The 11,698-nt window shown below is 41.1% G+C and overlaps 1 protein-coding gene and 1 non-coding gene across 2 annotated transcripts in view; one reads left to right on the top strand and one right to left on the bottom strand.

Moving 5' to 3' along the window:
- Positions 1–11,698, bottom strand: part of PHKB (phosphorylase kinase regulatory subunit beta) — a 122,740-nt gene that overhangs the window by 89,811 nt on the left and 21,231 nt on the right. The window contains exons 2-4 of the mRNA XM_023519650.1: positions 6,796–6,885; positions 5,803–5,941; positions 1,555–1,654 (exon numbers count right to left, since the gene is read on the bottom strand). Coding sequence (XP_023375418.1) covers positions 1,555–1,654; positions 5,803–5,941; positions 6,796–6,885 — 329 coding nt within the window. The remainder of the gene's footprint in view (positions 1–1,554; positions 1,655–5,802; positions 5,942–6,795; positions 6,886–11,698) is intronic.
- On the top strand, positions 9,325–9,458 carry LOC111728792. Its single transcript, XR_002775957.1, has one exon. It is a non-coding gene; the product is annotated as a small nucleolar RNA SNORA13 (small nucleolar RNA).

Raw genomic sequence — 11,698 nt, 5'->3', positions numbered from 1 at the left:
ACTATAACCGCCTCCATCCCCACACTGAAAGGTCTGGGCATCAAAAACGTTAGAACAGGAAAATGCTTTACAATCTGCAAACCCCTCCATCCTGTGGTATGCATTAAGACCTAATCCCAATGTAATCCATACCTTCTTTCGACTCAAACTTATTTGAATGGTTTACCCGTGTACTTATATAAAAACACGATAATCCTTTATAATTAAGAAATTTAAGACAGTTAAGTTACATTCAAGCTGTATTCAAAAGAAAACATAACTGTGAAGACTGATTAGTAAGAATGAATAATATTTAGAAAGGGACATTAACAATTGGCTAAACTAGCCACAAAGTAAAAGCTTTATATTCCAGCATGTCCTTCCTTCTGATAAACGATTCTAATTTAAGTCCGTCAGCTTGTTTAACACACACATGAAATTCATGGCTCTCGCAGTGTTTCTTTGAGAGAAGAGCTGAATTCACAGGCATTAGGCATTCATGAAATGATAAATGTGAAATAAACACTAAGTTCCTCACGCTTTGGAAAATAATGTTCATCGTAATTACTTCAACATATATGACATATCAGTTTAATTTAAGTACGTCAATATGACATAGTACTTTATTTCAAGCATCAAAAAACCTTTATGATAATGATTTGCAAAGTCAAATCTCAGTACACAAATTACAGGTTTGTCACACATCTCTATTATCAGCCTGCGAAAAAATGTACTTTTCTGCAAAGTAACATTTTCTTGTTGCTGTATTTTGGTGGCAGAATATAAACGATTAATTTTCTAAGTTTTAACTTCAGATGTAGGTCTTAAGAAGAAAATGTGCCACCACAGTCTTTGGATCCTTTTCAAGCATAAATGAAAATATTCACATGATAAAAACATACAAAATATTACATAATCAAAATTGCATGTCTAATTATTGATGTGAGTCTTTGTTAATGAATCATCAAACTGGGGTGGTCCAGGACACACATGACAGATGCACTGATGGACATATGTGGACACATTATATTATGCCCTAGGGACGTAATATAATGTGTAGGGAAGGTGTAGGGAAGCAGGGAAATATCACATTATATTTGTATAGTGCTTTACAGTTTAATAAGTTTTGTTATATATATTATTTCTTTAATTTCCCCAATAACCCTATAAAGTTTGCTGTTTCCTGTCTATAATTCCTGCTCTTTACATGTAAATAAAGTATTATGTTTTTAAACTAAAGTTTACTTAAGCCAGAGCATTCGCATGTCCAAAAAGAATTTCGATAAGGATTTTGCTCAAATCTTTATCAAGCAAACACCAGATGCGAAATACACACAAACTGAAGCCAAAGTAACGATTCTCAGTCACCTCTCGCTCAGGTATTTCTTCAATTTCAGGATTTCGGAAGTAAAAGCCCTAGGCTGGGAAGGCAGGGGCTGTCTTCATCTACCTCACTGCCCTAGGATGTGGCTGTCCCTTTTGAAGGGACATTCTTCCTCGGGAGATGCTAGCGCTATGGGGTTAGATTAATCCCTCAGAATGGCGCGAGAGCTGCAGTCTGCACGAGCGGTTTACCTTATCGGCCTGACGCATGTAGCAGTAGAGAACGCCTCTCATGCACTTCACGGCCGAGTGCTCCAGCTCGTGGGCCCGCCCCTTGTCATCGTCGATGCGCCTGGGTGACAGAGATAGCTCGTGAAAGAAATTGGAAAGGGATCCGGAAAGGAAGCAGAGCTTTGATAATTAAGTATTTAACTATCTGGCTAATCCCACGTTCTGGCGACATCTACGAATTCTGTAACAGTGAAACTCCATTTTCCCAGCAGATGTAGATATGTTGCAATAAAAAAAAAAAAAAATGAAAAAACTTGTGCAGATTTCTCCTTCTTTTAAGGAAGTAAGCCAACAGCTTTAAAAATAGCATACAATATTTTCTCCATCGACTTGGCTGAAATTTTAAAGGATATTTCTGTATTGGTAAAATCTACCGAAAGATTTTTGAAACTCACTGTTAAAGAGTAGAGACAAGTTTTAATATCAATCCCTTTAAGTTCTGCAATGGCCACTTGGATTCAAGGAAGCACGGATTAAGGCGCGGATGCCAGGGTGGGCACTTTGGTCACGGATGCCTGCCACTAAACACACATCCTGTATGACGCATGATGGATTCTGGCGTGACAGTTTATATTCTCAGGTCTTAGTTTAAAACCAGCTGACCACGGTTCATATCCCTCGCTTTTTACCAGCAAGAACAGTTCGAATCCATCTGTTAAACTAGGTTAAGATGTTCTTCCATCCTTAACTTCCCTTTGGTTATGGATCAGTGATCTTCAAGAGGTGGCTGGGAGTCACCCACTACTGAAAAATAAAAGTAGCTAATTCATTGTTTCACTAAATCCTAAACTAAAGTATCTGGCGATCATCCTCACTTGACAAAAAGCATCACCTACCTCCTTACAAAGTACGCAATAATGCCCTCCCCTTCCGACTGCGTCTCACACGCCACTACCGGGGAGAATGATGGTCACTGTAACGCGGTGCGGTGCATGTCAGTAAAACGTTAAGCTTTTGTCATCAGAACGCCATTCCTCCTTTCGCATGGTGGCGCTGCAGTAAAGGCAGCGTGATTTTGCTCCATGCTCGGTTTTCACCCGGACGTCAGACACGAGTGTTTTAATGGAGGCGGACTGCAGCATGGATGGTGACAGTGGACCAGACACTGACATGGGGAGCAAGCGGCACAGCTGAAGCATAATGAGCTCAATGGAATGTTCTGTGTACAATTCCTACCGCATGTAAAAAATAACAATAATAATCAGGGAACATTTCAGGTTTTCTAAAACCGTCTTTAATATAATTCGCTGCCCCTCATTTCACTCAACAAGCATTAAACCAAGACTAATGTATTCTAGAATAATTCGGCCATGATAAAGAATTTCTCTATTTTGATGAAATTCTGTTTCCCCTTTTTTCTGCAAATAAAAGAGTAACCCTAATATTTCTCTTCTGACTGAGAAGGTAAAAGAGCCATTGCACTGGAGCAGAAATATTTAGGCCTCAGGATATATTTCCTGCCTTTCCTAAAACTTTAAAGCGAACCCAGTGATCCAAAATAATTCTTCTATTTTCTACTCGGAATTGACCATTCTTTTTTTTAGTAAGCTCCATGGCTGCAAATTCAAATTTTAATACGATCTGAAGAATACTTTCAATTTTTAAAAATAAACGAAACAACTTTAAATTTAATTCTAGTCAATTTATTGATCACGAGCTCTGTGAAAGTATTGATCAGTTATTTCTACAATATGAGGTCTTTTTTATATCTAAACCAAAATTTCATACATAGACATACATAACTAGTAAAGGAAGTAGACACATGAATCTTACCATTGGTGTATTATTTCCATAGGCGAACGTCATGGAAAACATAATCAGAACAGTATTGGCAGGAACAGCCGTGTGACTTCACTGTTCACCAGCACTAACTAGGGCCGCCCATGAACTCAGCTCCTGAAACTGATGATGTATCGCTGGGAGGGAACGGAGGGCTCTCTCGCAGGAAGGCACCCTTTGTCCCCCTCGGCCAGGGACACGAGGTACCACGTCCACGTTTGCCTTGTTTCAGTTTTTCCAATGTATACACATTTACTCAGTCTAAAAGTGCTCTTCCAAGTCTATACTCTTTTAAAAACTCACTACTCTTTTCAAATATAAAAATAAAGAAAATGAAGTTCCATTTAAATTTAAACCCTAATTTAGAGTCATGTGTTTTTTTCCAGAAGTCGTATTAGAAGCAAACAATGCAAAAACCCTAGATGATACTTTTTAATATGGCACAGAGAACAGGCTCGACTTTCTTTTAACAGATTTTGTAATACTGAACCATATAAATGAAATACTAGTATTTCTAAACTAAAATTCTATAATCATAATAGTTATAAGAATAAAATGTAAATATATTTAATATTAATTATAACATATAATTACATAATTATATATTATGTACTAGTAAAATTTAAAATAACACACATTCAAAACTACAACTTTGAGTTCGATATTAGCTGTGGGTTTGTCACATATGGCTTTTATTATGCTCAGATATGTTCCTTCTACATCCACCCCGCTGAGAGTTTTTATCATAAAAGGATGTTGAATTTTGTGAAATGATTTTTCTGCATCTCCTGAGATGATCGTATGGATTTTTATTCTTTATTTTGTTAAAGTGATGTACCTGTCAGGTGTGTAAAGCCTGCTGGAAAAGGTCTCTGCTCTTGCACTTTTTTAAGAAATTTTCCTTCAGAAAAGTTTCAAATCTATAGAAAAGCTAAAATTTTATACCTACAAATACATAAGTAGTAAAGAAACTAATAAACATTTTACTCTTCACATGGATTCGCCAGTTGCTAAAATCGGCTTGTACTCTCCGTAATTTATTTTCTGTACTATTCAAAAGTAAACTACAAACACCATTACCCCTACACACTAAACATCTAAAAACAAGCACATTCTCCTATATAATATCATTATCACACTGAAGGAATTTCATACCGATACTGTATTATCTATTTTATACTCTATTTCAAATTTATTCAATTATCCCAAAATATACTTTATAGTGTTTTTAATGCACGACCCTTGATTGGACTCAATGGATGCTCACGCGCTGTATCTAACTGTCATATTTCTTTAGTCTTCCTTAATCTCACCATCTTCGCACCTATTTTCTGATCTTCTATGACAGCCGCATTTTTTAAGAGCGCAGGCAAGGTGACTTACAAAGAGCCACACCCTGGCTTTGTCTGGTTGCTTATTCGCAGGCAGATCCATTTAAAGGTTTTGGTAAGAAGTCAACATGCGTTATGTGCGATTACGACTGCAACGCATGGGGGCGCACGTAAGGCCCGTCTACCCCGGTACTGGCTTGACACTGGCTGAGGCGCCCCTGGTGCCCCCTGTACCCGAGACGCACAGTAGCCGACATTTAATGAAGCTCCACTGTGCTTACACAGAACATGCGAAGAAATGCTTGCAGCGACATTAGCGAACAAGAGTGCTAAAGGCGGCTACTTCGTGTTATCTCAGCATTTGATTTTCCTTTACAAATGCAACACGTCGACGATGAACCACCGAGAAATCACTTTTATGTAGAAGACACAATCTGCACATCAGAAGTCCTTGCATATATCACCTTCGGAAAATTAAGGTTCAGAAGCCTGATCTTAGTAACGGTTGACATGTGTCGCTACTGACCGTGTGTCGGGACCCACGCCGGGCGCTCCCCATACAGAATCAAATGAAACTAAGGAGAAATTTTGTATTGTGAAAGGATTTTCTTTTTTTCCTTTACGTTATAACTGACTTACAACCAGGTCTAACAAGCGATCCCCCAACGAAGCGCAGTGACAGACACTAAACGGGGGGCGGGGGCGGGGGCGAGTCCGGGACCCGGCTCTGTGGCTAGCTGCGTGTGCGACTTCCAGCGAATCTTTTAACTACTCTGGCCCAGTTTTATCATGCGCAAGTCAGTCACGGCCAGTTCCCGCTGTGACCGACACCGACCTGCTCAGGGAGACTGGGCGGTGCCCGCTGCCAGAGACTAATGCAGACTTACGGACCTACCGGTGAAGAATTCCGGCCGTAACACACTAACGGCCTCCCCTGAACCCTTAGGAGAACCGAAAGGTTGAGAGGCCAAGGAGGAGATAAGGGCTGGCACAGGCCACACAGCGAGTCGGTGGCAGGGCGGGGCCTGGGTGGACCGAGACCCCGCCCCCTGCTGGCAGGGCGCCCCGCCCCAAGGCCCAGGCCCCGCCCCCCGGCTACCTGTACGCAAGGGCCAAGGCCCAGGCCGCCGCGGCGCAGTACAGGCTGTCCTGGATCTTGGCCTTCGGGTCCCCTCCGCAGGTTTTCGTGGGAAAGAGGCCTGTGGTTGGACTCTGATACAGCAGCAGTGTCGACTTGACTGCAATTGGAGACAAGAAAAAGAACGGTTAGCACCGCCGCCCGCGTCCCGGGGCTTCCGCGGCCTCGGCCGCTTCTGACAGCTTCGCGGTTTCTAAACTTAGCTGCGGCATGAACCTGCTGAAGCCGTAGAAACAACTGCTCCTCACAGCATCCCTCAAGCCGTCACGGCTGCGAGGATAGTAAAAGGGGAGCATAAAAATACGCAGGGCGTTCTGACCACAGAATTCTGACCACAGTAAGCTGAATTAGGTTTTACGTGAAGTTGAAACAAAAAAAGTCCTTATCTTAGGGGAGATAAATACATCAAATTTTATGTTACTTGCCATACTCCGTCAAGTTCACGGGACATAAAGCAAAGTGACAAAAGCAGGCAAATCCAACTTACGGCCCAATGAACAAAGGGAAGGCCCGTACACACGTATCTCAGAGTTGTTTACTCGCTCACATTAAAAAACAAAAGTTGCCAGACTGACCTTGGTAAAAACAAAACGAAAAACAAAAAGCCGGAAACCTGATATTAGTAACAGTAACCTGATGTCCTTCTGTATCTCAATGAGTTAGAAATGGATGTCAAAGGTTCAGGGCTGCAGGTGTGAGTGAGTGAGCAAGGAATATTTTGTTTTTATAAGTACTGAGCAAGAAACAGCCCGTAGTTCTCAGGACAGATATGACTTGTTGGATTCCCTTTACAGTCCCGGTTTCAACATGCAATTGTAACATAAGCACTAGGCGCACCTACCACGAAATCCTAGTGAGAGAGAAACGCAGTCCCACAATGCACATAGCAGCACTAAGGCACAGTAAGTGGTGACCCCAGCCACCTAAGGACGTGCTTTCTCGGATTTTGCTTACCAATTTTGTAATAATGATCCAGTTTATTCCACAGAGTTTCATTATCGGGTCTTGGAAGATCGATGCTTTTAAGAGGTTCATAAACTGAGCCTAAAAAAAATGAAAACTCATCAAATTCAGTCACTTTACCAAATCAAGAAAACTTTTAAATAAATAAAGAAGCACTACTTAGCAATCTAATTTTCATTTTTATATGTGAACTGCCATATTTCACTACTGTTGCAGGAGAGAGAAATCACCCCCCAACAAGCATAGAAAGGTCGTAACGTTAGGGCACACCCTTGCCCTCACCCCCGCAGGCAACCCGGCTAACTCTGTCTACTGGTCCCAACAGCTCGAACATCTCCAATACTCAAGTGCTAGTCGCCAGCTCAATAATTTCAGTTCCTTTTGAGAAATCTATATCTTCTAATGTGCCCTGAATTCCAAACTTTTATCTCCTATGTTCATGCTTCTTCAGGCAATTTTCTGCCCGACAATTATACCCCAAAAAGCTCAAGGAAAAGATAACATTGACAACCCAAAGTCATCCACTCCACAAATATTCAGTTTTCACACTGAAATTCTGAAGCCTCCGCTTTCTCCTAGGTAGATAATATTCTTTTGCCTTATTAGCTGGACTATAAGCAGAAACCCTTTCTACTTCTCAGCCATAAAAACTACTCCAAAGCGTTAGCAGAGCACACTGCTCAAAGGCTACACAGTACACAATAATCATGATAATCTGCCACAAAATGGCTATAGGGAAGTGGTTCACTTGACTAGTGCGCTTTCTCAATTGTCGAGTGAAAGGAAGACATCTGACCCTTCAGCCATCAGCCTAAGTACTGTCTGTCATTAAAAGCACTCAGAAATCATAAACTCAAGGTCACGATTAATCCCCTTCTGGGTTCAGGGACTGCATGTCACGTGGTCGCACAACAGAGCACAGGACTGAACCTGTAATTTACCTGGGTTGGGGGGATCGTGTTGGCATGCATTAAGAATCTGTCGCTAAAAGAAATTGAAGCATTTATGTTCATACAGTTGCTGAACGCTAGTTTAAAGCCAAGGTGCTGGCAATCTCTTTCTGTTCAGGCAGATCGTCAGCATGATGAAGCAAGGAACGGCCCTACACATTCAGGCAGCACTCGATCACCTTCTGTTAGAGATGATTTGTGGATAAAAATAGGTGATACGAAATACTCAGCTCTCAGTGAGGAGATGTTCTAAAAAGGAGTCTTCGCGACGACATCAGAATGGCCCTATAATGAAGACTGGGGAGAGTCTGTCACTGCTCGTTTGATAAAAATGGGACCGTGAAATGCACCCATGCTTGCATCCAGCTCCTGTCACTCAGTGGCACTCACAGAAACCACTGCAGGCGACGGCCCTGTGCCACGGCTGCCTATGTTCCAGGGCGCTGGTGCACGGCGACTTACTCAGCTATTCCCCTACCAGTGGGTACCCAATTCGTTCCTATTCTTCCCATCATAAACAATGCTGCAAAACCTCCTTATATATGGATATAGCCACTAATACACCAGAGACAGCCAGTACTGGCTGGGGAGAGTCAACCATTAAATTTTCAGAAATTTGGGTGGGGAGCTGGTTATAAAGCACAACCAAAAGTAAAATTAAATTATATAAACTTACAACTAAATAATTATTAAAAAGAAAGGTAATATTCAAAATAATACTTTCTAATTTATTTTACCACATTATACTGTCATATATGCTCTTTAATTTGTTTCCACTTATGTATCTGCACCCTGGAAATAGCATATTCCTGAACGTTACAACACACCTCTTCCCAACTCTGCATTCGGTGGCGTCACGCAGAATTGAGCGGTCGCAACTCAAACCATACAGTCTGCAACGTCTACAATGTTTGCTATCGGCCCCTCATAGAACAAGGGTGCCCATCTCTCATCTAGATTCCCAGGAGTCGTACTGAATTAAATGACAAAACGTACTTTTTACGAGATAATGACAAATTGCATTTTCAAAAAAGACTAAAAAGAACCCCCATTCCTACCAGAAATGCAAGTGCTCCATTCTTTTAAAAGTTTTTCCAATCCGATGGGAGTGAAGTTGTATCTGACTTTCACTTGATTTTCGTTTCGCATACTGTCAGTGAGCCTGAGAATCTTGTCCACCCGGCCATTTGGATTTGCAGTTCTGAGAGCTGCCTATATGCCCTGTTGCCATTTGCTATTGCTTTGTTAGTGTTTTTGTCATCGATTTCTAAGAGCTTTTTGCATATTTTATTTATTATTTAACATTTCCATTTCAAATATTGTCCCCTGAGCTTTCATTAGTATATCAATGTTACAGCATAAAAAATTTTAATAGTCGAATATATCTATCTTCCCTTACTTGGTTCTAATTTTCCTTTTCGCTTACAAAGGTTTTGACAATTCCTAGGCTACATATACGGCCACCTCAATTTTCTGCTGTTTTTTATTACGTAAAAAAATTAAGTTTCCCATTTAGGTATTTGATCCACTGGGAATTTGTATCCTAAACTGTTTTAAAGTAAGTAGTTAATTCTTTTGTGTTGCCCATTCACTTTTGGAAACTAGTGAATGTGGTGTCAAAAAAGGCATAAACTGAACACTCTGCAGCCTTTTCCTGCCCTCGAATTTGATATCTTTGGTGTAGGATCTGCGTAAGTAACAGTTTTAAAAAATAATAAAAATTAAAAAAAATAAAAAGATCAAATTGGTCTAATTTTTTTTTAGGTTACAAAATACTGAACAGAAATATCCATTTGTCCTAAATTATATGCATGGACCATCCCAAGTTATGGGATTCAAATAGACCATTTCCTCTTGAAATAATTACAACTTGATTTTCAACAGCTATTATTAAAACTCTAGTATCTAACAATGTAGCATTTGGCCTACATATAGTTTCTCAGATATAGCGATCTTATGCAAGATTTCAAACCTATCATGGACATACGATGCCTAAGAATAGCTGAAATAGTAGTCAGCTTTATGTGGCTGCATTAAGGCCCCTAAAATTCCCCACAGCCTAGGGCAGCATATATTGATTTGTAAAGAAGTATTTTACGGAGCACTCAATACTGGATATTGACACAAAGCTGAAACATAAACCACACACTTTCGTTTTTCTATGGTCTGGGGTTCCACAGAAAAGAGATAAAATCTGTGAAAGCAGACTCTTAGCTCAAGAGAAGAATCAGTCAGTAGCTCCCATCAGCATTTTGTAATTGACTCTTTACCATTAGGAACTGAGCAAGTTGAAGTTCACCAAGTCCGATGACTGTAAATTTAGGATCTTCTCCTGCCTCAGTTAATGGTGAGCAGCTAGTTTTATAGCTGTAGGACGTGTTAAGGGTTGTGATTTTTCAGCCAGGAAAAAATCTGCGAAAGCCTAAGGAGTACAGCTTTGAAGACTGTGAAGTGCAGAGGCTAATAAACCAGTAAGAAAGTACAAAGCAGCAGTGAATCACCAAAATCCCTGAGCTGACATGTTCAAACACGGTAATCGAGAACTAAGCAGACTCGGAAGACCTTGCAGAGAGGGTAGGACAGATCCCAGGTCTCCTGAGATTTGCAGACCCCTTGCACCTTGCACGTACTCACAGGTGCGTGCAGGGAAGGGGAGAAGGGCAGGAAGCGTGCGGGCCAGGTAGGCACAGGGGAGCGCAGGGACAGCCCTGTGTGCCAACACACAGAATGTATGCAAACCACGTCTGTGGCTTATCAGTAAGTGATTATAACATTCATTTTTGAGCTGCTACGGTAGCAAGGGGTCCCAGAGTAATCTGTATGTTCATCCTACGTGTCATCTATACAGGATACATTTTCAAGCAACTTTGAAATGTAAATTACGTCATTAACTTCAGATGACAATTTCTTCATCTTACAATTCCCTTTTACTTCTCCACTGGTTACAAGCTAGAAGGAAGGACATTGCTATAGACCCTTCTATTCCAACACTTTCTCAACCCTGTGTCCCTAACGCTGGTACTGGGTGGGAGGTTCTCGGCAGAAATTTCCTGAATGAAACTGGGTGGTCCGCGTGCTTGGGGCAGGAGGGGCTCTTCTTAAATCGCCACAAGCATAGCTACCTGTCCCACCTTCTGCATTCCTACGCTTAGTAAATACCTTAATGACAGTTTGTGCTTATCACAATACATTTTGTTTTCACCGTGTGATTAATGTGCTATACTCGACTAGAAGCTGATCAATAACAGAGACCATATCTCGTGCACAGTCGATGGCAGTAAATGTTTGGTAGGAAGGAAGGAAGAGGAAAGAAGCTGATAAAAACATGTTTCTGGAATCTTTTGGTGATCGGTTTACAACTTTATTTTCACAGGCTACCGTACCTCCTGCTACAGCCCCATCTGTGTCACCTGATTTAATGATCGAGTCCCACCTCTTCAGAGTTCCGTGATTTGACAAGTTGCAAAACTGATCTTACTAACTTCCTAACGAGTACCTGTTAATTTTTATAGCTGAGAGACGCGCCTGCACTCAACGTGACTCGGCACTTTGAGCGCCTTCAAGGTGACCAAAATCTCGCAAAACAAAGAAACAGACTTAAACCATAGTTTTCCTCACTGTTCATCCATGCGCAAACATTTAAAACATCAAGGAATCAATGTGCCCCAGTACTGGAGCAAATAAACTACTTCACCTCCAGTCAATGACATACCTCGAAGCAAAGGAATGAGGTAGATCTATCTGTAATATCCAAAAAGACCAAGAAAATACAGTGTGAAGAAGGAGTCACAGAACGAGGCGTGCAGCATGAGACCACGCATCCCAAACGAAGCGAAAATAACCGGACGTGTGTGATTTTACAAATGCATACGCATATGTAAACTAAATATTTTCAGCCTGAAAGGATACACGCCGAACTTCTAAAAATGAATCCTGCGGAGGAG

The sequence above is a fragment of the Pteropus vampyrus genome, unplaced genomic scaffold, assembly GCF_000151845.1.
Source record: "Pteropus vampyrus isolate Shadow unplaced genomic scaffold, Pvam_2.0 Scaffold228, whole genome shotgun sequence".
NCBI lineage: Eukaryota > Metazoa > Chordata > Mammalia > Chiroptera > Pteropodidae > Pteropus > Pteropus vampyrus.
This window is presented reverse-complemented; position numbering and strand designations above follow the sequence as displayed.